At 47.2% G+C, this 24,634-nt stretch overlaps 1 protein-coding gene across 2 annotated transcripts in view; it reads left to right on the top strand.

Moving 5' to 3' along the window:
- RABL6 (RAB, member RAS oncogene family like 6) overlaps positions 1-14,313 on the top strand; it is a 48,093-nt gene extending 33,780 nt beyond the window's left edge. For both annotated transcript variants that reach the window (XM_060251692.1, XM_060251693.1), the window contains 6 exons: positions 1,318-1,477; positions 3,949-4,161; positions 5,226-5,574; positions 7,256-7,424; positions 8,139-8,191; positions 12,294-14,313. In XM_060251692.1, the coding sequence (XP_060107675.1) occupies positions 1,318-1,477; positions 3,949-4,161; positions 5,226-5,574; positions 7,256-7,424; positions 8,139-8,191; positions 12,294-12,497 (1,148 nt within the window). In that variant the 3' untranslated portion in view covers positions 12,498-14,313. The remainder of the gene's footprint in view (positions 1-1,317; positions 1,478-3,948; positions 4,162-5,225; positions 5,575-7,255; positions 7,425-8,138; positions 8,192-12,293) is intronic.
- The last annotated feature ends 10,321 nt before the right edge of the window (positions 14,314-24,634 follow it).

Below are 24,634 nucleotides of genomic sequence, written 5' to 3'. Positions count from 1 at the left end.
TTCTGGATACACAGTACCTTTGAGCTAGGATATACAGGCAGGGTTGTGTGTGCTCTGTCCCAAGAAGAGCTGACTTCTACAACCTATCTTATGCCTTGCAAATGTTTCACCTAGTTCTTCTTCCAGGCATGTTGGAGCGCAAGGGAAATGGGGCCCTGCCTGAAAAGTTGGAAAACCATTCCTTAGCGAAGGGGTGTCAAACTCATTTCTTATGAGGGCCAAATCTGACATAAATGAGACTTTGTCATGCTGAGCCATGTCAGGTTGGGCCGGGCCATGTGTGTACCTATTTATGATTAGGTAGCAGAGATATAAACTTTATAAAGGACACAGACAAACACAAAGATTTTTTTTAAAAAAACCTTAAAACCTCCTTAAAAAATTAGCACTCAGTCTTAAAGGTGCTTGCTTTGTATTTCTCCCATGGAGCCCAGGAAACTGGGCAAAGGAAGCTCTGGCTCTTTCCTTCCTTCCCCAAGGAACCAGGAGGGGGAGGAGCCTCAGCCAAGAGAAGGAAGAGAGGCTTGGCCCAGTAGCTCTGCTGTGCCTGGCAAAGCAAGCTCTTCCTCCCCCCTTCCTCCCCAAGGGAGGAGCCTCAGGCAATGGAGAAAATACAGGTTTTGCTCTGTAGTTCCTGTGCTATTGAGCAAGCCTGACAAAGCAAGCTGTGATTCAGAAGGAAGCAAGAGAGAGGGAGAAAGAAGCAGATGACAGCCAGTTGCTCAGGGGCCTGATAGGAACCCTCCGGGGGCCTGATTTGGCTTCCGGGCTGCATGTTTGACACCCCTGCCTTAGAGCTTCTGAGATTTCAATAGCCATTGCTTCTCTACTTTCAGTTGTGTCATTAGGGCTTGAAAATTGCTTTTAAGAGAGATTCTAGTTCCCATGTTCCTTGTGGCTCCAAAATTGCCATGTGCACACAGTCCTCTAGGAGCTGCTGCGGGGCATGTAGGCACAGCTCTCCAGGCTTGAGATACAAGTGGAAGGAAGGGCTGTCTTTTTCTAGTCAAAGTTTTTCTCTGTACAGCACTGAAGCCAATGTGGTAAAATGGCTGAAGTGTCAGAGTAGGACTTTTGAGGCCTGGGTTTATTGTTATTATTTATTTATTCAGAAGATTCACATGCCACCTCTTTTGAGACCAGCTCAAATCCCCACTCAGCCATTAAGCTCACTGGGGGACCTTGATGCTGTATCAGTGTAACTTAACCTGTCAGGGTTGTCCAAGTTAAAGAGCCATGCCTGTTGCCCTGGCTCCTTGGGGAAAGGGCGTCATAACTGTCATGGGAAAAGGAGTGCCTCTTTTGTCCCTGCTCCAGATCCTGCAGCTGCTACTCCTGCTCCTGAGGTTCCTTTGAACGTGCAGAGCGTGGAAGACTTTGTCCCTGAAGACAGCCTGGACCGCAGCTTCCTGGATGACCCCATCCCACAGAAAGACAAGGGGAAACTTCAGCCTAAGCTGCGCACTGATAGCGATAGGTGAGGAAATGCAGAGTTGGAGGGCATAGTTTGTTGCATGGGACTCGGGGCACCTTTTTGTAGTCTTCTTGAGAACATATATTTCCTACTTGTTCCTTACAAGGAAGGATGATTTTCAGGGAAGTTGCATGATTATAACTGGAAATTCTCTGCTTTCTGGAGAAGGAGTGGTCCACTTTACATTCTGTGCAGACCTGCACAACTTGCAACCCACCATGCTTGAATGTAGATAGACAGCTCTGTTGTGCCCTACCACAAGTGCTAGAGCAACCCTTCCTTCCTGTCCCAGACAAGTCCCTGGTGTTCTGTCATGTGCTCCTGGTTGATTTTGTTTGAAGTGGTGGTTCTTGGGTTGTGCAGGTACCTGCTCTTTGTACTAGCACCCTTTTGGAAGGGATGAAACAGTCCATTTTCAGGTCAGTCTGAACTCCCATACCCCTACCTACCAGTCACATATTCTGTAAAGGTTTTGCATTGCCTTGTTTGTTTGACCATTTGGTGGTTGGTTGTATCACACTTTGACTTTTGTGCTTCTTATGCTTGTAGGAAGCTGTTATTTTTATTGTGGATAGTTTTCATAGTAATCAACCTCATACTGGGAGGCAGAGAGTTTGTAGGACACAAATCAATAAAATACTAACATGCATTAAGGGTTCCCTCCTCACTTGAACTCTTCAGACCTAACTTGCACTTTTAGAACAATCACAAAGAAACCACCTAGGCAGTGGTGTATGAGTACCTTCCTGACATCAGTAACTCCCTTCACATGGATAACTAGCGTATTGAGGAGCTGCCTAGTCACCATGATGTACTACTCTTCTAAATGCAGGGTGTTGTTTTTTAAAATGTGTGGGAACATTCAAGTATGCCTCAATTTGCAGTATGGTGTGCACTAAGGACTGTATCATGTGATGTTTCTAAAGATATAGTTCTGTCTTTGAGAATAGCAGTAGAACTAAAACATGTTTTAAATAAAAGTGGCCAGAGGGTGGAATCATGGATGTCAGATTTCTCCCCCCCTCCCCTTGCAGACCTTTTTGGACAGTAGCCCTGCTTGTATCTGAACAGAGGAGTCTCATCTGCTATTGTGGGTCTCTTGCTGTTGAAGGCAAGATGGTTGCCAAGATCCTGTCCTCTGCAACGCAGTTGGGTACTAAAGCTATTCCATTACAAACTTGAAGTTGGTGATGAAGGGAGGGAGTGTAGTGCTGTCGCTGAGATGGGGGTGTTGTCTCTGTACCATTGCTTGGTGCTTGACTTATCAAGAAACATGAATTTCCATTACAACACAAAGACTACTTATTGTTAACAGGGTATGTTCAGGACATTCCTCCTTCCCCACATCTTTTCCTGGTTGTACACCTGCACCAGAAGGTGATGCTAATCCATTATAGTCACCAATTTGGAATGTTCTGAGGTGTTCTTGTCTGTGTAGTTTGGCATGCTGTGGGCCATTGAGTGTTAATTTAGCCTTGTCAGATCTTGTTTGTTGCTGTGCTAATTCTCCCCTCCTCCTATTTCATGGGCTTGCTTTTCCAAGCAGAAGCTAGAGAGGGAAGCAGTGAGCCTTATCATCCATTCGACATGGATACTGGCCAGTTTGTAAACCACAGCATTGAACAGACCTTTTCAAGCTCATTTTCGCAGTCACAAAATCTTTTATATAAAGCCAAAAGAAGCAGGAATCTCTGGCATGCTGAATTCTGCCTTGGGCATAAAGTGGTTGCAGATGGCAGCAATAACACAGCCTGTGTTTCAGTGGTTTTTGTTCTGTCTTCTGGAGAACCCTCATCATTCCTTGATGAGATCAGTAATGGTAGGTGAGCTCCTTGGGGAAAAACTCTGGGTCACTGCTTCTTGATCTGTCCCGGCAATGTGCAGCCACAGCGGAGCAATGTGTGCATTCGCTAGGGTATTCACTCAGGTCAGCTGTGGCATGCACAGGTCTAAATATTTAGGCATTTAGTGCTATTTAAATATCTGGCCAAACCATGCTTTTGCACTAACTGTAGTTCAGATCCCAAATCATGCTTTGAGCTTCTGAACCTACGGCTGGCAACCCAAAGTTTCGAGCTGTTCGTTCGCTTTTGTTTCCTACCCTCCCAGTTTAATTCATTCATGCTTGGTGCTGCAGGAGGTAGGAGCAATTACTGTCTTTATGGTTCGTTCATTCTGAGGTCCTGCCAAGCTTTCATTGGTTCAAAGTGCATTTTGCAAACCAACTTCAAATCATATTTTCTGGTTTGCAAACTGATGGCAGACCATGTTCTACCAATGTAGGCAGCCTGCTGAACCTTAGTTAAACTTTCTTAACCACGATGGGATAGGTTAGGTGATGTGGAAAAGCTTCCTGGAAGGAAGAGATTTTGAAAGCTGCTGTCCTAGGTCACAATAAAGCTGTTGCTTTTCATTTTGCAGGGCAGGTGAGGTGTTTTCAATCCTGCCTGTTATGTCTTTCACATTTCATACAGTGACAGAGATGCCCCTGGAGGTAACCCAATGGTAGCTGGCTTCCAAGATGACCTGGATGTAGATGATCGCATACCCAGCAAGCCTTTGCCAGCAGCAGAGAAGGTACCAAGCAAAAACGTTGCCTTGTCGAGTGATGAGGAAGGGGAAGAAGAACACTCCAAATTCACCATCATGGCTGATGAAGATATTAGCTCTGAACGAGAGACAAAACGGTATGAGGCAGTCAAGAGTCTAATTTAGGAGGATTGTGGGGGAGAGTGAGCCTTGAAGTCCAGTAGGCTTGTCCTTTCCTTTGGGATAGGCAGTTAGGGCCAATACAAGTTTGATTATGGGACAGACCAGTCAATTCTTTGCCTGTTATGTTGTGACTGCTGCTGGTTCCATACATCTTCTCTTCACAGCTGACATTTCCATTCCTGTTGATATGTTTCCTCTTGAAAGTACAGATCTGATTCAGTAACACTCGAGTCAATTTGTTCCATTGGCAGAATAGTGGTGAAGTTTTTGCCAGATCATACCACTGCATGGGCAAAGTCCTGTCAGGAAAGCCTTTGCTTTTGGTATGAACTATATACATCTCTTTGTATAAACTGGCCTTTCAGGCTGCCTGCAGAGGCCTTGTCTCAGGCTCCCACTGCCCTGTATCTTTCTCACTTGCTCTGCTTAATTGTATGATCCCAGGTTTGCAGAGTTTGTGTCTGTGGTTTGCACAGGGCTATTTGTCTTCATACCAACAAAAATGTTTAAATACTGTGCCTGGGCAATCCAGATTCTGGGTGAAGAAAAGTGGCTTTCTGTGTCCTGTATAAATTATGCAAGTATGCTTAATTCTGGGAGGGGTGTGAAGTGTGCAAATGCACACATATTCTAGAAACTGTCAGTTCTAAGGGTTAGTAACTTTCGTTCTTTAAAGCAAAAATTGAGATTTCAGGAACTAGAATTTTACACCTGCTTCTAAGCAGTGTTCCCTCTAAGCTGAGTTAGCATGAGCTAGCTCACAGATTTTTAGCCTCCAGCTCACGCATTTTTGTGTTAGCTCTGGAAAAATGGCCCCAGAGCACAATAATTTATGTAGCTCACAGCTTTAATACCAGTATATCACAAAGTAGAATTTTTGCTCACAAGACTCTGCAGCTTAGAGGGAACATTGCTTCTAAGCCCATGCATAATCACACCAGGTGTACATCCCTATACTTTTATTCTTAAACAAGGCACAGGAAGTGGAAAACCAGGGAAAGGAGTCTTTAAGTTTGTGTGTATTTTCCTCTTTTTTCAGGTCTTCCAGAAAGCCCTTGAAACCCTCAAAGCCAGTAACATCTCCCAAAACAGCAGACCTGAAGTCTCCCATCAGCTTACCTGCTCAGCCTGGGCTTGAGCAAAATGGCAGCACCAAGCTTCCTACTGCTGCAGTTGTCACGGAGGCTGCCTCTTCTGCATCAGCCACGCCATCCCGTCCCCAGAAGGCCACCCCCATGGCTAAACCCTCTGCTTCTAAGCCAAAAGGGGACAAACGAGAGGAGTCAGACAGTGATCCAGAAGGACCAATAGCTACACAGATGCTCTCATTTGTCATGGATGATCCGGACTTTGAAAGTGAGGAATCAGATGGCCAGAAGAATAGAGTGGTAAGCCCACAGAAGTTCACATAGGGTGTGCAAAAGATGGACAGACATATTTAGTATCCAAAGTTTAAATTGCCAAATTCCGCAATTTTAAAAAAGTCCAAATCAACATAATTTTGATTTTGTTAGGGCAAGCACACTGAAACACAGACCTGCCATTAAAAGTCTTACTCAGCTGCCTTCTTGGTTCTGAGAATCTCTGGTACACACTTTCCAACATATCTTTGAGCCACAAAGGCCAGCAATTTAAACAGAGACTTTAATTTCTCCAGTAATGGGCTTGTTCATATTATGTCTACAATTGACGGGATTTACCATTTTCATTCTTTTTGGACCATTGCAGTGCCCTCAGAGTGGGACCCATCCAACAAAGTAATCATTCTTTCCTGACCAGTGGATGCTTGTTGGTATTGAGTTGCCTTCAGTACCAGTTTCTTCAGGCTTTGCTGATTGACACCTGGCAATTCCTTCTTGCTTGCCAAAGGCAACTGTTGTTTTGGGTATGGGGCTTTCCTGTAATAATAGGTCTGAGCTTGTCTTTTGACCTCTCTCATACAGCTTTGTACTGCAGCCTGGCTGTTTTCTAGTGCATTAAATGCAAAATGTGGGCATGTCTTGTATCCCAGGTGAAGATGTACATATGAAATATGCAAATATGAACATATGATATATGCAAATATGAACTGCACCACTTCTGTGCAGGTTTTCAGAGGGAACTTCTCAGTCATGAGAGCACTAAAATAGGGCTTTGGTTGAGATGAAGCTGATGCCAGCTGAGCAGAAGGCAAAACCTTTTTGAGTGGGACTCATCCTGCTGTTCAGTGATACTGCATTTCCTACCTTGGCTGAGCCACCTTGCTTGGCTTCCTTGAGCATCAGCCCATCTTGTCTTTTCTGCTTGTGCCTGCTGTTTTTGGAACTGGCAAGGCAGACGATCTCTCTCTGGAACCAAGGCGATCCTGCTGCCTCAAGATGAGGAACAGCAGGAGCTGCTGAGAAGCGCTGCATTGCAGAGTGTCAGCAGGACACCTCTTGGCAGTGAAAGCCCTTTGCTTGTAGTGCAGAAGCAGCAGGAGCTTCCTTCCCGAAAGGAAGGGGAGGGCATTACAAGGCATGGAAAGTGGGTCATGCCCTGACCCGCACTGAGGAGGTGGGTTAACCGGTTGGATAAATGTAGCTGTGTCTGAAGACTGCCAAACGGTGGATGGTTCCTCCCATCAGGCATTGCGGAGAGGTGGTTTCTATCAAATGCAGTTCCCTTTTTAGATCTGTCAGTGGCATAAGGAAGACTACATTGAAAGTGATTGACACTTGAAGGTAGACCTCCGAATGTCTTGTAGGTCTGGATTTCCTGGCTCAGGTCCCATTTTTCTGGAACAAAGCTGTGTTCATAAAATTTCCAGATAAAAACATCTTCAAAATACTTGCATAGATTTCAAATAGGGAACCAAGAACCCAGTAGTCACAAGGCATCTAGTTGTCATTCTGGTTGTTTTGAGAAGGCTGTGGCAGGGGTCATTCCAAAGCAGTAATTCTGCTGCTTGTCCCTTGGTGCCTGCCACTGTCCATGCCACTCCATGTGGAGCAGGGTTGATCCTTGTCTCCATGGCCTCAGTGTGTCCAGATCACAGGGTCCTGAGCAGCATCTTTGACATGCCTGTCTTCGCCATGTTTCCCTCTCTAGGATGAGTTCCCAGTGCGAGAAGATCTCTCTGACATCTCTGATGAAGATACCACGTCAAAAACCCCCCAGCCATCAAAACCAGTGATCCACTCCTTCAAGCCAAAGAACGATTCAGATCTCTTTGGCCTAGGCTTGGATGAACCAGGTCCCAAGGAAAGCAGTGAGGAAGGTGAATAGAGATGGGCCTCGCTCCTACTAAGCAAGTCTGTTGGCCAGCAGTGCCTTTGCAAGTGAGACTGGGACAGATAATACCTAAACTGCATGGTGCAAACTTCAGCATTATGTGGGGCTTTTCCTCCAGTTGATACGCAATGATTTCTTGACAGAACTTGTCTTTTTGTCTGGCTGACTCTGTCTTTAAAACCCTTTTTTAGTCCTTAGGCAAAGGAAGTTCACTTAAATTAAAAACAGACCATCTTCGTTGACGTTTCCTGTTTATTTCTATCGCTGTATTTAAGCTGTTAAATTGGAGCTTGCAAAAATACTGCAGCAGTCATTAAGAGCACCCCCCTCTTCCTCCAGCTGGGTGTGTTGGCACTCCTTTGCAAAGGAAATCTCCGCCGCCCCCTCCTTTGGTCCACAGCAATAAAATTCCAGCTGTTAAGGTAATGATGTTGGTAGCCATTAGTTCCTTTTTTTATAAGGTGGTAATTCCTCCTGCTGCTAGAGAATGCAGAGTAGCGATAGCAACTGAGACTGGAGTATTGGCAGCCTGACAGGAGATTGTGCCCATTCCTGCCCCTCCATCCCAGGGTCAATAGATAAAGGGACATCCTGGCCTTTCCTAGGATGCAGTTAACATTGCAGTAGTATGTGGTGCTGGCTCTGTGATTGCTGCTTGCAAATGCATTCATAGGTTGTTTCTCCACCTCTTCTCCCCCAGATAAGGAGAAGCAGTCCTCCAAAAAGAAGAAGAAGAAGAAGAGCAGCAAAGAGGTATCTCACTCCACGTGGTACCCCATAATTGCATTTGTAGAATCCTGCATTCTTTATCCTTGTCAGAAGGGCTGTGGTGATGGTTGAATGTTAGGTGGAAGGGTCTGTGTAGCAAAATGAGGACACTTGGATTCAGGGGCGACCAGACACCCTATGGCGCCCTAGGCAGACTCGCTGCCTGGCGTCCCCCCAAAAAAAATGCCCCCTGCGCCTCCCCCCTTGGTTCCATGCCTCCCCCCCCTCCCCGATGCGCCGCCTCTTCCCTCCTGACCCTTCCCCATGCCACATGGATTTCAGTGCCGGAACCGGATCTACCACAGCATTCTGCTTCTCTAAAGCCCCCCTCCTCTTGCCTGATCACTGGGTTGCCGGGCAAAACCATGCCGCGGTGCCTGGCCGTGCTCAGTCTGTCACGAGCAGTGTCCTGAAAGGGCACCTCAGCTGCCGCTGGCTCCTTTCCCAGCCAGGAAGTGGGGAGGGGAGGATTCAACGGCAGCCGAGGCGCCCTTTAAAAACACTGGTCGTGACAGACTGAGCGTGGTCTGGCCCTGCAGCGCGGTTTTGCCTGCTGACCCAGTGATCAGGCGAGAGGAGGAGGGCTTTAGAGAGCCTGAACGCGGCGGTAGAGCCAGTTTCGGCATTGAAAACCAGGTGGCATGGGGAAGGGTCGAGAGGGAGGAGCGCAGCGGGGAGGCACAGGGGCGCAGAGCTGCGGCGGGGGGGAGAAACAGATGGACGGGTGGCGGTCTGTTGTAGCGGCCAGTGGGGGAGGAGGCAGGCAAACTAGGTGGTTGCCAGGGGCACCGGGAGGGGGTGGGGAGCCCAATTTGCCGTCCCCACCCTCCCAGCGCCCTAGGCAACCGCCTAGTTTGCCTAGTGGGTGAGCCGGCCCTGCTTGGATTATGCTGATGCATCTCAGCAGCTTTATTAAAGACCCACACGTTCCCCTGAAAAGACCCACGTTCAAGGATGTTCATGTGGGACTTATCCCTTTTATACTCACAAGAGCCCTAAACTTGAGAGAGCAAATTGTCTAGGTCTACCTGGTTGAGTGGGAACTTGAACCTATGTCTCTTAAGTCCCACAATCTGTTGAACCCATCACAGTAAGGTCAGTTAAAAGCCATTCTGCATTTCATGTTTATTGGGAGGATAAGCAGTTTCTCTGGAACCTGTGTGTGAGGTTCCAGGGCGATATTCATTTTTCTTGGTGATGATTTAAGGGTGTATTTTTAAATGTTTGCTTGGTGTAATGTAGGGGATTCTTGGGATGGGGTGGGGACTTCTCATTGGTATTGGTGAATGATCTTCCCTTCAAGACATTACCTCCTAGAACGTAGCTGCAGGGGAACATTTGTTGTTGGGTGATGTCAGATGCTAGCAAGTCCCAGCAAGCCTCGTAAGCATACCATGGGTTATGATTGGGGGATCCTGGAACCCTTCATGGAATGTTCTTCAGTGTACTGAGGTCTCACGGAAGGCAAATTGAAACCTGGGAAAGTCATGGCATATTACAGCAGCTGGGTGTTCCAGGAAGTCACTTTTTCCAGATCTCATTGTCGCCTTAGTCACGCTGTACTGTCTATCTTGGCCCTCCATTTTCAGTTAGAGGGGAAACTGATATGTGTCTATCATGGTGTAAGGAGTACTGAGATAATATAGTTTGTGTAGGATGACATGGTCCTTAGTTACTGATTAAGGACTTTAAACTGTATGTGTGGGTGGAGAGCATTAGGTGTTGAGCCTGTACCACTTCAGATACCAAGTGGAGCATGAATGCAGCTGCATACACACAAAAATCCCCTGCATATTGTGAAGAAAGTGAAATTAGAATCTCTTTCTGTAAACTACTAGGTTTTTGTGCAGAAAACCTTAATAAAAATTAAAGGTGCATGAGAGTTGAATCCCCCAGAATAATAGAAGAAGCAGCTGTACCTTTAAGAAATTAATTCCCTCTGTGGCCGTTGCTAGGCAAACACAACAGCATTGCCAGCCTTCAAGCCTTGGTTTCTGTCAGTAAAAGCCAGGAGGAGGGGGCAGGTCCTTTTCCAAGGCTGCTTTGACCTTTGAAAGAGGACTCATCAGGGCCAGGCCTGGCAGCAACCACTGGATGACTTGATACCACCATGATACTTGATACCATGATCTCCGTGACTTATCCAGGGCTGATTGCTTCTGCTATTCAACAGCAGCCGCCCCAAGCTAGTGTAATCTAGGATCTGGGAAATCCAGGTTCAAACCCGTATTCTGCCATGGTGCTCATTAGGTGACCTTGGATCCCTCACACTCAGTTTCCTTAACACTCTCCCAGGGTTGTAGTAAGGATAAAACGGAGGAGGAGAGAATGATGTAATTGGTTTTGGATCCCCAATGTGGAGAAAAGCAGCGTGAATAAATGTAACTGAAGATGGGGGGAGGGCAGATAAAAGGTAGGTTGTTGGAGTGAGTGGATGAAAAAGAAGCAGGGAAAGAAGGATATTGGTGTTGCCAGGAAGAGGAAAGGACAAAATGATGTGGGGGGTGGGATACTGGAGAGAATGAGGTGTCTCCTATAGTTCCTTTTCATGGGCCTAGCCTAGCAGCTGTAACCCCATGGAGTTTTCCTAGACAGAGGCCACCAGGGGGACAAAAAAAAAAAAGCTACAGACCAAGTGATGGGTGTGTGTGCAGATAATGATAGGCTGGCTGGTAGATGAGAAGGAGAAAAGGAAGCAGCAAAAGGGGGATGCTGTAATGGCTTTCAGGGAAGAGAAAGAGGAAATATTATGTGAGGGAATTTGCAGAGTAGCACTTTCAGAAGGTTCAGCTCACATGAGTAAAGCTGTTGAGATGGGGCATAGCGGGAGAGACAGGTCCTGCAGTGGTATGGGCCCAAGGTCATTAAGGGTTTTGTAGGTGATTACTGGAGCCTTGAATTGGGCCTGGTAACTGATTGGTAACCATTGGAGTGCCTGCAAAATGGGTGTGAGATGCATGTCCTGGTTAGCTCCTGATAGTAACTAGGCTGTGGCATTCCGTACTAGCTGGAATTTGAATTGTCTTGAAGGGCAGACCAAAGTAAAGTGCATTGCAGTAGTCAAGCCCTGAGGTAACCAGAGAAGGACCCATCAGGCCAGATCAGCCAAGTCAAGGTTAAGAGGCCATCTTTTGGACTAAACTAAGCTGGAAGAATGCCTTTTCTTTGTTTTTGTAGCTGCATTAACTTGCTTCTCTAGCAGTAAGGTTTTTAGCAGAGTCAGTGAATGTCAGTTGGACCCCCATCAAAAGCGAGAAGGACAATGTCTTTCAAGACCTCATCTTTCCCAACCAACATTAATTCTGTCTTGTCAGGCTTCAGTTTCAGCTTGTTCTTCCTTAGCCATTCAACCACAGCAGTAAAGCACTTGCTCAGGACCTCTATAGGAATAAAGAGCTGTGTGTTATCAGCATATTGAAAGGCTCCTCCAAAACTCCAAGTGATTCCCCTGACAGGTTTAACATAGTTTGAATAACATTGGTGTGGGAGGTTAGGACTGCATTGGAAGCCCACGTAGTAGGCCCCGCATAGATGACAGCTGGTCTCCCAATAGCAGCCCTCTGAGACCAACCTGTAAGGATTGATTTAAGCCAGCCTAAAGCACAGTGCAGGCGAGGAAAAGGAATAATTTCCCCAGAAAGTAGAGACTTGTTCTGAATAAACCAATGTCTTCATTTTTGAAACCAAAAATTTCTTTCCATATAGCAGAAGGCTCAGATGAGCCCCTGCCCCTCCTCCCCCCCCAGCAGACATGGTAATAATGTTGTTTGTTGGGGAGGGTGAGCTGTCTGTGAGTAGAATTCTCACCACCACAATGTGCCCTGGGCTTCTTGTTGGCTCAGTTTCTCACAGCATGTGCTCAATGTAATTGACTGGCCTGCGGTCAGCTGTAGGCAAACCGTCCTCCCAGTACCAGCTGTGGTGCACCAGGCATCTTCTGCTTCTCTCTGCTGCCCTGCACTGCTGCTATTGACATATTGAAATAGAACCTTTCCGGCCCTTTGGGATTCCTTCCTCCTCCAGGCGTTTTTGCAGGCTTCAAGCCTATAAAATGAATCCTCTCTCTCCTGCTTCTTCTCTTGTGCAGGAAGAAGAGAAGTCAGCAGCAAAGAAGAAAAGCAAGCACAAGAAGGTCAAGGAGAAAGAGAAGGAGGAGGGCAAGGAGGAGAGGAAGAAGAAGAAGAAGCGGAGTAGGGAGAAGGACAGCGGGATCGATGAACTGGAGGCCTTTCTGGGGGGTGGGGCAGGCGCCAGCAAGCTGCGCGGGGGCGGAGACTATGAGGAGCTGTAGCCCTGTCCTGCTGCTGCGCCCACATTCCGCAGATGCTCCTCGTGGTAGGTTGCTGGAGGGGCGGATGGGTGAGACTGTGGCCCTCTCTGCCACGAAGGCTGCTGGAAATGCAGAAGGCTGGCAGGATGAGGAGAGGACTTCTGCCTGGGAAGAGGCATGGTAGCAAAGCTCAGCCCTGGAGGCGCTCGGGGAGGGGACGGGCCAAGCAACGGCTTGTTGGCTATCCAAGGCTTCTGAGTCCCTGCTTTGCAGCCTCCTTCCTGAGAGACCCCCTGGGTCAAGCTTGGCCAAGAGAGAAGCAGGGGGTACACCCTCCCCATCCCGATCTCTCTCGTGCTCACCACCTGTCTCACCAGAGGAATGGAGTGGATGGATGGGGGCAGAGCATTGCTCTCACCCTCTGAAAGGAACCACATCTAATTATGGATTTGTGCTATTTTTTTACCAGAGAAGCGGTTATTGACTGGCTCAGCTGAGAGCTTGAAGGAATAATGTGGTTGAATTTCTGAAAGCTGCAGGGTTTCGGCAAGGTGGGGAGGCAAAGGGGGGGGAAGGGAGGTCATTCATATTGCACTGCAGCCCAGTTACCCCTTCCTGCTGCTGCTGCAGGGGTCCTGAGGACCCTGCTGATTTCTACAGCCCCTGGTGTCCCTGACACTGCTTGTAAGCTGCTGTGCAGTTTGGGAAGGAAAGGCCAAGTTGCCTGTTAAAAATGTAGGAGCAAGCCCCACCCCCCAGCCATTTGCCCCATGCCTTCCTTCAGTGTTGTATTTTGCGTATCTTGGAAACCAGCCCAGGAAAAGTACCTCTCAGGGACTGTCTTCAGCACAGAAGCGGAGTTAACAGAAACCCAGAGGGTTGCTGGAAAGATTTTCTTTTCATAATAGGAGCGGTTTGAAAATAGCCCCCTCCACTGTCAGCTGCCTCCAAGCAAAGAGCTGGGGAGACCGGCAAGAGGAGGGGGATGGTTCTGCTTGTCCTTGCCTCTGTGCTAGCGGCGCTGAGCATCTGATCAGGTGGCACATTGTCCCCTCCTGCCAGAGCGGAGCACGCCTCATCACGTGATTTCGGAAGCATTTTTGAAGTCTGGCCCCCTGAACTGGTGCATGTTTTTGGCCGGCTCCCGATACCAGTTTGCCTGCCTGTCTTGCCTTTCTGTGTTCCAGTGCGTGGCTCCTGTGACCCTCTGCACACCTCCTTTGCGTTGCTGTACTCCCCCCCCCCTTCCCCCAACTGCCCTATCCAATCTGTCCCAAGGAAGACCGGTTGTCAGTTCGTAAGCCTCCCATTGCCTTGTTGTGTGTGGATTGGACTTGGGTTGTTTTTAACATTCCGCCCCCTTCCCTCCCAGCCCACCTGCAGAGGAATCAGGGTGATATCCAAGCTGAGTTGATTCCCCAGCTGCTGCTTTGGATCCAGTCGCCTCTTCAGAGATTTATTTCCCTTTGAGAAACGCACTTGTGATAGTTTGCATATCAGTCCAGCTGCCACGAGTCTTACTTGCATGAACCGATCATCTCAGGAACGTTCTCTCACTGACCCATCCTTGGTCTCCCGGTACATGAGGCGCTTGTTGGGGTGGGGGTGAGGACTGTGCATGGGACTATCTCGAACCATCATCATATCCTGGGAGGAGAAGCCTGCCAGGGTCCCTTGAAACAGTTTCCACAAGCCCCTTCTCTAGAAACTCACACATGAGCCTGACTGAGTTCCATAAGAGTGTCTTGGTATTGTTCCTTTTTGTTTGTTTGTTTGGTTAGAAAACAAACCCCCCAATGGTGAGCTCCATTCCAAACCTATAAAGCTCTCGGTTGTACCACTGTGTCTGTGTGTGGTTTGTACATTTGGGTGGGGGAGCCTTGGCCCACTTTCCCTGTTCTGTCTTGGTTTAAAAGTGGCCCCATCCTTCTGGGTGAGCTGCAATTCAAGGGTTGTGTGCACAGAGTTGAGAGTTGTGGTGATTTGGGATTTTGTTTTGTAAAAATATTTAGCTGCAGAGAAGATGCTCAGCACTGTGTCCACAATGTTTCTGAAAACTCTGAAGCCAGAGAACTCATTGAGATTTTTCTAGGGGTGGGATTTTAGGGCATTGGCATCCTTGCCCTTTTCATGACTAGAAAAAGTAGCATAAATGATGCAAAATAAGAGATTATGCAAATATGAGCAAATTATGCAGGCTTCATCTTTTTCTTGGTTTGGAGTTTAGGTTATTTGGTTGAAAAATTAGCTTCTTATTACTATTTACTCCACATGGTCTTGTTCATACATCAGAATCAGTATCTTGAATCCTGGCCCTGGGTTGGAGCACATGATTGGTGAGGCTGCCTGGGTTTGCACTGGATGACGCTCCAGGAAGCTGTGCAACTGCCTGTCCTTAAGAATGGCTCAGGGGATGTATAAAGCAGGCCCTGCAAGGTCAACTTAGGATCCTGTTTCCCACTGTGGCCAGCCAGATGCCTTCAAGAGACCCAGGACTTAAAGTGAGTAGCCATCATCTCTCTTCCCCCTCCTCCCAAATCTCACAGCAACTGAGGAATGTTCTGCTGAGCTATTGTGTCTGAGAGCCACTGATCAACCTCTCCTCCATGAATGTGGTGCTTTCCTGAGTCAGTTGTCTGAACAGCTGTATCTAACAGGGTATACTGAGAACTTTGTTCTAGATGTGTACCAGTGTGGAGTTCCCTGGAGTTTGGGCAGACCAGTGTTAGCTACTTAATATACTGCTTTTTTCTTTCCATTGGGAACCAAGAGCAGCCTGCATGTGAAGTAGGTTAAGGTGACTGGCCCAAGGTCGCCCAGCAAGCTTCCATGGCAGAGTGGGGATTCAAACTTGGGTCTCTCAGATCCCTGCATCATGTTTGAAGTGGAATAAAGCGCGCACAATTACTGAAATGCACTCAGTGGTTTGTTGCTTGATACGTAACTTTGAGCTTGCCGATCAGAAAAGTCTCTGCCAGCTGAATCTGAATTTTGCATTGAATAAGAAAATGGGCTTAATTTGTTCTAGTTGCAAAAATCCTTTTTTTTTTTGCAGGCTTCCCATGACTAGAGTCTGCAATCATCTGCATATAATAGATTAAAAACTGGCTGCTGACTGGCAAATCGCTCTGGCTGGAATGGGGCTCATGCAGCTATCCTCAGAACTGACTTCTGAGGGCAAAGAAAGAGGAGAACAGGGAGCAGCAGGGCAGTGTGTCTTGTTCTTAAACATTATTTCTAGCAGGGGCTTGGGTATTTGGGGTGGGGAATCAGCTGGTTTTCTGCCCTTGCTTTGTCTGCTGTCAGTACCTATATGTATGACTGCTGGGTGAGAGACTGCAGTATGTCCTTCTCTTGTATGACTCCTTAAAAAAAAAACAACTAGGAATCTTGAGGATGGGTTATGAGGCAGTCCCTTTTCAAAGCAGTAAATTCAGCTGTTCTCTATGAAAAGCACTCCATTGAATGCAGACATCCAAAAGGAATTCGTCACACATCCTTGCAACACAATTATGTGTTCCAAGCTCAAACCCTTGCCCACCTGTTTTCAAGGTGGCTGGAATCCATCTACTCCAATCCACTTTCCCTTTAAGCAGTGAGATACTGTAAGAAAACACAATATCAGTTTTAATGTTCAGAAAACTTCAGATGCATCTGGGCCAGTGCCCTTGTTTTTTAAATTATACATTTAGATCTTTATACTCTGCTTTTCTCTCCAATGGGGGCTTTAAGTGGCATACAGCATCATTTTCTCCTCCTTTTTCCTCCTAACAACCAGCCTGTGAAGCAGTTTGTTTAAGGGAATGATACTCTCAGGGTCATCCAGTGAGCTTCTATGACTGAGCAGGGAATCTACAGGTGGGTCTCCCATGGCCTAGTCCAACACTGACCATTATGCCACGCTGGCTCACAGGGGGTAAAATATGTTACAACTTTTTGTGTATTTCTTATGTGTGTGTGTGTTCATATCTGGAAGTCATAGTGATCTCTGGAGACTGACCCTTACTTGGGGGCCTGAAGGATATTCAGAGAGGTGGCTGAATGAAGCCTGCCCCTGCCTCCCAACGGCTGGTATTCCAAAGATGTCTCCCATCCAAGTACTTGTCAGAGGTCAACCCTGCTTAGATTCTGAGATCTGGCAAGATCCAGCTTACCTGGGCTATCCAGGTCAAGGCAAATATGTTACAAATTGATATGCAGAGTGAGGCCTCTCTTAACATTGTGGTTTGCTAGTTTCTCTGACATCATTGCTGTTGATTGTACTTTATAGAATGTGCACAAGCAGGGCCTTTCTCCAGGACCTAATGCAGGATGTGTGATGGAGGATTGGGACAGAACCGAGCGATGGAAATACTGAACCATTTTTAGAACCTCTGTATCATCTTAAATTGTAGCTTGAACAATTTAAAAAAGCTCTCCAGAAGAAAACCAAACTGGTAGATGGTAAGTGCTTAAAATGACTTCCAGTAGGCTGCTACCCATATTCTAGCCACATTATCTTTGAGCTATTCATTCTTACCCCACTTTCAAAGCTTTATATTTATTTTCTAAATGGCAAGCAAAACTGTAAGCATAAGTGACATCATAGCTAAATGACGCATTAAATGTTACAGAAGCAGTTTAACAGACTAGGCAGAACCCAAAAGATAGGATGTTGAAAGTTTTTCCTAAATAATACAGATGAGTGGTGGTGGGGGGTGACTGAAAAGGAGGGGCAAGACAGTTGTCACAGGAGTCATAAACAAAAGACACTGCTGCATGTACAAACCAATTTGGCTTCCCTTTGCTATGCAGCCTGAAGTAAGGGGGAGGGCTTGGTAGCTGTCCTCAAAATGTATCTGTTCTTACTACATTTATTGGTTGACATCAGGGCTTTTTAAGTAGAAAAGGCCCAACAGAAACTCATTTGCTTATTAGGCCACACCCCCTGACACCAAGCCAGCCGGAACTGCGCTCCTCAAAAAAATCCCTGGTTGACATGAAGAATATCAACACGCCACATTTCTTACAGACTTAGAGCACTTTTTAAAGACTGGCAAGCTTTTATTATAGCATAAATGAATTCTTGTTCATGAGAATCTAAGACAAAATGAATAATGTTTATTGCAGTAGATTCTCATGAGCTGGCTACTCCTTTTGAATCCTTAGCATCTGCCATGTATTGTTAATGGCAGTATATATTTTTCATTTAAGGAACTTAATTAGATCTGGCAATTCTCTCCCCCCCGCTCCAAATAATGCAGTTATGTGAGCCGTTTTGTTTGCATAGTTCTTGCAAACTCTACAGTTTGAAGATATAAAAATATATCAGTATTAACAGAACTTTAAATTTCAGTAAGTAGGAAATAAGGAAGTACTACTGTATTTACTCAAAAGGAAGGCAACCTTGACTGTAAGATGAGCCCTCTAAATAAAATACTACACATCTTCCAAAAACAGTTTTCACTGGACAAGACTAACTTGTATGTATCAAACGACCCCCTCCTTTTCTCTCTCTCTTGCACTGGAATAAATACTGTATTTGATTAGGCAGAAGCAGTTGTATTGTCTTCCCTTTGCTTTACGACACCAAGATCCCCTAATGCATTTCATGTTGTCTTATAAATCTGTTGTCTTATAAATCCCTTCTCCTCATTTGCCCTTTTTTGTAAACCAAGAAGACTCAGCTGCCATACACCTTCCTCCTAGGATCATTTTAATGGCCCGTCTCCACCTTTTCTGAGTAGATTCAAGTGAAGACCTGTGCATTTAGATGGAATTAGGGATTGCGGGGGAGCGGGGATTGCAGATCAGGGCTGTGTTGAAGTTTGAATGTTAGGCTTCCCTTGCCACCCACATGTTTCCCACCCACCTCCGAGCAGGGTTGCTGTGGCAACGTGATAGGCAGGTGTGTATGTTTCAGGCTGGCATGTCTGCTGCCTGCACGGCAGGAAGGAAGGGGACATGGAGGTGGGGAGGCAACAGTTACATGGATCAGGCATGTGGAATTGGTGAGGGGTTGCATTTAGCAGTTGCATCCCAATGGGCAACCCCTAAATTAACATGAGCATGACACTGCTGCATTAGACCAGAAGTCTTGTTAGCTCAGCATCCCATTTTTGGGCAACATCTTGCTATACTAGATGAGCTGTTCACCAAAGATGACTGTTCTTTCTTGTTAGTCACTAGTATCTGGTCCTTGGGTAGATTGCCTCTGAACGTGGAGAGTCTGCTGAACTGTTGTGACTGACAGCTGAGGTGGGATTTCTCCTCTGGATCCAGCCTCAGAGGGTAGCTGTGTCAGTCTGTGGTGGAACAGTTAGATTTGAAGCCAGGAGCACCTTGAGAGACCAACAAGAGCTTCAGGGTATACATTTTTGAGAGTCAGAGCACCCTTCATCAGACATGAATAAAAATGTAGCTCTCAGGGATAAGGTGGGGAGCAGAGCATGCCTCTCTATGACAGTGTGTAGTGCTCATGATGCATACACTACACTGGCTCCCTACATTTGCACAAGTTCTAGAATCTGTATTATGTTGGTATAGCTCTGTGTGCCCCCTTGCAGAATTTCAGAATCTTTGCTTGTAATCTGTGAAGGGGCAAATGAGAATGGTCTGTGCATAGATGCGTATGGACCCCCAGATTTAGTATGACTTCTACTGCAGCATAAGGCAGACTTTCTGGCTGTCGTTCCTAATTGCTGTGATCTACTGCAGCTCAATTCTGCTGAGGTTTGGTGCCCAGGGGAGAGCTGTTGTACCAAACAAGTCCTCACTTACTGGAATGCCAGCCTCATCTCAACAGGAAATAATGCGCAAAAAGGCAAGTACCTGGAGTTGAGACTACTTTCTTTCATTGTCCCTTTTAAAAAAGTATGGTGACACCAGGAAGCAAAAGCTGTATGTTAATTGGCAACCCTACTTGATAACTGACCATGCGAAAACACAGCTTGGCCTGCTCTTGGTCCATGAACAACACTTTGTGCAGCGAAACCAACAGGCTGAAACTGTTCACATCATGCAGAAGAGAATGGCTCCCCTTGCTAATGGCTGTGGGTCAAAGCGCAGCTGCAATTGCCACCAGTTTCATCTTGTGTCACCCCAGAGTTGGAAACGACTGGTGCTTGCACAGGGGACCTCTCCTTTCCTTTCTATCTTGTTGATAGTCCTAATATGAGTGAGCAAACTGCAGGGGGGGGGGGGTAGGGGGGGTTTGAGGATGACATTACAATGAATTTCTGGGTTGGAGGGGCTTCTATTTTCTACTGAATTCTTGCTTACACAGCAGGGAGTGATTTATATAAGGAGCCCTTCTTGAGCTACGTGCTTTGCCTGCACAGAGTTCCAGGCTCAATCTTTGTCACTGCCAGTTGAAAAGTAGATGTTGGGAAGAGACCTTTCTCTGTCTGAAACCCTGATGAGCTGCTGCCACTCCAGGTTGGGTTGCTGACCAGCCTGGAGAAAAATGCTCTGTGGGACAGCACCTTTTTTTCCATACCTGTTGACAGTCTCAGTTTTGAACCTTAGAATTGTTTAAACATGCCACATTCTGCATTTTCCCTGCTTATGATTTCTTAGTGAGGTGAAAGTTGGTGGTTGTTGTTTTCAAGTTCTTAATCTCCTTAGTGATGCTTGGACTTGAAAAAAGGCAGTTTGCAAGAGAGGGAAGAATCTAGAACCCTAATTTTTTAATTTTACCATTTTCTGAGCAGAACCAGTCACAGGTGAAAGATGTGCTTCCAAACAGGCCTGAGGCACAACAGGCCACCAGCTTAGTGCCAGCTCCAATTGACAGAAAGCTGCAGCACTTTCAGAGAATCCTCTCATAGACGTGGCCACCAGCTCCGGTTACTGAACTGAGCAGGCTTGGTGAAGTATATGAAACTGGAAGGAAAGGGAAAGGTCCCTGGACTGATTTCCTCATTCTCTGTGTGCCATATCACCTGTTGCAACTAGAAACGTGCATACTCCTCTTGGCTATTTTGCTGCAGGGGATGTTCACAGTTTGAGTATTTGCCAGATCTGTGAAGGGGCCCACTACAATCTGTCAGTGTTGTTTAGAGCACATTGGATACAGTGTTCATGAAGGGGGGGGGGGACCCGTGTATTCTTACAGAATTTAGAAGAGTTTATGAGCATTCTAAACCTCTAGCTTTACAAAAGTATCAACAAAATTACTGTAGCTAGGAGTGCTAAATGGAACTTTCTGGTTCAGTGGCAGTCTACCTTCAAGTAGCAGGTGCTTGAGACAGACAACAGCGGAGGACTGTTGCCTTCACCAGTCCACAAGCAAGCTCAGAAAAAGAATTTTGTTGAATCAGGAGGCTGGGCCCTTCGCCTGATTTCTGTTGGGTGCTTTTTCTTATTATCAGCATGCCTTGGAGTTCAGCTAAATTTGTGCTGCCTCTAGCCCAGCTTGGTCATTGTGAATTGGATGTGCTCATTTGGTGTGGTTAACCCTCCAGTCACAGCTGCTTAATGATCATCTTGGCCCAAGAGACGCCCCCCTCCTTTCCCCCCTGCCTCATTCTAGCATCATGTAGTACAGGGGAGCTGCAACTAGAAGCTACCTTTGCTTTAATGAAAGCTATTTCTGACTAACAAAAGATATCCAGGGCTACTTCCCTCCCACCCCTGAGTGTTATTAAGTTTTATTCTGCCTTACAAATGGAAGATGGAATAGGAAGAACACCAGAAATAAAGCTGTCTACTCAGTAGCACAGAGGGGGAGAAATACCTATAGAATACAAGCTTTTAACATAAAAGAAAAAAGGACTAAAGCAGATCTTTCTGCAATATTTTCCTGGATCTTAGGGGCATGAGGTACTCTGCAGCAGCTGGTGAGCTAAGGATAGCTCCAGGGCTTCCTATTAGAGACCCCTGCTTTACTCTCTCTCTCATGCATGCTAATAGGATCTTTCCCATGCCCAGGCTGGCTGCAGTTTCTCGTAGGACACTGAGAGCACGGTCTCCATGGGTCTCTCTATCTCGGTGCCTTTCTCCCACCTTCACCCAGTTGCACCCAGTTTCCCCCTGACGATGCTGGAGGGAACGACCCATGCTTCTTTTAAGACGTTATTCCTGTGACGTATCTAGAAGCAGCCACAAAGGAGCACCTGCCGTGCAGCATTTTGTCTTGCAAGAAATGGGAGTTGGCCCTCCAGTCTCGTCGAGGTCTCTGGATTGCTTGGGAAGAAAGCCTAGAGAAGGCAGCGGAGCTTTTGATCCTCTTGCACTCGGGTTCTGCCAGGCCCTGCTCCCTCTGGGTAATGGGAGGTGACCCAGCACCTCCAGTTGGCAGCAGGGCCTCAGCCAGGCTGAAGAGTTGGGCAGGTGCCCAGCCATGCCAGTCCTAGCTGCCAGCCCTGGCTTTTTCCTCTTTCAACACATTCATAGCCCCTACCAGAGGAAAATATTCTTCCTTCTTCCTTATTTATCCAGTTCTGTCTTGATTTCTCCTGCCCACAGCTAATCCTATCCAATTCTTCACAAACGTTTACCAGTGATGCCCCTTCTTGAATGAAACCAAGAATTCACCATGAAAAGCACTCCTCAGCAGCCAGAGGGCCTTTAAAGGTTGCCAACCTCCAGGTGAGGTCTGGAGTTCTTCCAGAATTACAACTGATCTCCAGATTACAGAGGAGGAAATGGCCGCTTCAGAGGTTGGACTCTGGCATCGTGCCCTGCTGAGCCTTCTCCTGTCCTTGAACTCCCCCCGAATCTCCAGAGTTTTCAACCCAGAGTTGACAACCCTAGGACTTTTCCTCACCACTGAGCAATTGCAGACAGTCTGCAGGTGCTCAGCATTCAGGCTTCCTTCCTCTGGAGGGAGGGAGATTTTTAAAAGTTACAGGATTTGGTCCCACTGAAGAAATCTGATGCTCAGGAGTGCAAAGCCTTTGCAAATCTCAGGAGTGGGGGAGGGGCCAAGGAGGACAAACCTGTTTCCTGACCTATTCTGGTGCCAGTAGCAAAGCCCGTTCTTGCCACCAGCAGCTGCTGGGCACCTGGGTATTTTAACCTGCTGTGGGCTGCCCTCAGAAGCTTGCTCAGCCGTTGCTCCCCTTTCTTCCCTGTCTGGGGCTTGCACAGCCTCATGGCTGGAGGGGGTTTACAGCATCCAATTCCTCCTCATCACTGGGTCTTTTCTGTGCAGCTTAGAGAGAGCCTACACATCTCCCATTGCTGTGGACTGGCGAAACTGCTAACAGCTGTTGGCAGCTGCTGCAATGAACTTCAAAGAGCCTGGACTCTGTGGCTGCCCCTCCTTGCTGCACTCCTCCTTGCTGGTGCTGTCATGGCAGGCTTCTCTTCCCTCCCAGGGGGTCTCTGTCTGGTGGCTCCTGGCCACCCTTGTCCATGCCTGGAGGTTGCACTTGGGGGAGGCATTCCCAGGAGAGCTGCTTGTGCTGTGCAATAAGGCCAGGGTGAGTCCTGGCTGGCAGAAAGGCCATGTTTCTGCTAGGGTTGCCAACCCTGGGTTGGAAAATTTCTGGGTATTTGGGATGGAGTCAAGGGAGGGTGGTATTTGGGGAGGGGAGGGACTTCAGGGTGGTATAATACCATAGAGGTTCACCCTCTACCCTTTGTCTTCAGGTGAACTAATTCCTGTAGTCTGGAGGTCAGTTGTAATTTTGTGAGTTCTCCAGGTCCCACCAGGAGGTTGGCAACTCTTTGTTCCTGCTGCATTCCAGCCCTGTGGTCAGGAACAAGCCTTAACTTGTTGGTTGGCAGGGTCTCTGCGTGGTGCAGCATCTCTTTCCACAAACATATGCTTGTGCTGCTCTCAACACCAGGGGAGGGAGGGCTTTGAGTATGCTTCCGCTAAAGCAGGCTCTTCCACCCGTTCTAGGTTGTTGCCAAGACAGGTCATCAAAGGGTTACTTGGTGGTGTCAAGGGAAAGGTGCGCTGCTCATGCTGTAGATAGAGCATTCCCTGCATTGTGACTTCAAGCATTGCGGGGCTATGCCCCCGTGCTCAAAAATGGTTTGGGGGCTGGGCAACCAAAAAGAAAAAGCTGCTCGAATGATCAAAGGGATAGAAGAGTGTTGAGCTTTTTGGTTTAAAAGCAAAGATAACTTAAGCTAAGGGAGGGACATGATGTGGGTATATAAAATTATACATGAAGAAAAAAATGTGGGTGGAGAGCTTGTTTAAAAAATTCTGCCCCCCAAAAAACTAGAATTCAGGATTACCTGGTAAAGGTAATGGGCAGTAGCTTCAGGACAGACAAAAGAAAGGTCTTCAGTCAGTGAGTGATTACTATGCAGAATGGATAGATGTAATGAGTTAAGCAAATTTATGGAAGAGACGTCCATCAACGTATATTAGCAATGATGACTAAATGAATCCTCCACATTCAAAGGCAGTGTGTCAGCTGCTGGGGGAGGGCTGTTGCCTTCCTGCCTTGCTTGTGGGCTTTATGGAGAACATAAAAAGTGCCTTGATGGATCAGACCAGTGGTCCATCTAGTCCAGCATCCCATCTCACACAGTGGCCAACCAGTTCAACTGGAGGTCCAGCAACAGGATATGTAGGCCAAGACCTTCCCCTGACAGCACAAGAATTCATAGGCTAACTGCCTCTGGCCATGGAGGTTCCTCAGTCACCATGGCTAATAGCCACTGCTTGATGTATCCTCCATGAATTTGTCTAATCCCCTAGTAGCTGGTTGGTGAATGTAGGACGGGATGGACTAGGTGGACCTTTTCGTTGATTCAGCAAGGCCACTCTTTGTCGAACAGCAGCCTTTGCCCCATGCAAGGCAGGTGAATGTGTGGCCTTTCCTGATCTGGCTGCCCAAGCCCCAGAAAAGATGGTGCACATGGCCATTGTTGAGCCTGCACCCCAATGGGCAGTGAATGCCAAACTGGCTACCCAAGTTGGGTGTCTTCGACTACTACTGAGCCTGATGCCAGGGCCCCTTAGTGTGAGTCAGGGCTGTAGCCAGGATTTCATGTTTGGTGGGGCCCACAGCAGAATTTGTTATGGGGGGGGGGGGGCTGGAGGGCCACCCAGTTTGGTGGCTCTGGGCTCTTGGCAGTGTAAGCTGCCTTGAGTTCCACAAACTAACTCCCCCTTTGCCTAGGCAGTCACAACAGCTTCGCTCCCCCCTTTCTTATGAGCCCCTCTCTCAGGAGACAGAGACCTCTTGACTCTTCCCCCTCCCCATTGCTCT

This window comes from Heteronotia binoei, chromosome 12 (genome assembly GCF_032191835.1).
Source record: "Heteronotia binoei isolate CCM8104 ecotype False Entrance Well chromosome 12, APGP_CSIRO_Hbin_v1, whole genome shotgun sequence".
NCBI classification, from domain to species: domain Eukaryota; kingdom Metazoa; phylum Chordata; class Lepidosauria; order Squamata; family Gekkonidae; genus Heteronotia; species Heteronotia binoei.
The sequence above is the reverse complement of the archived record's forward strand: the minus strand, read 5'-3'. Positions and strand labels throughout refer to the sequence as shown.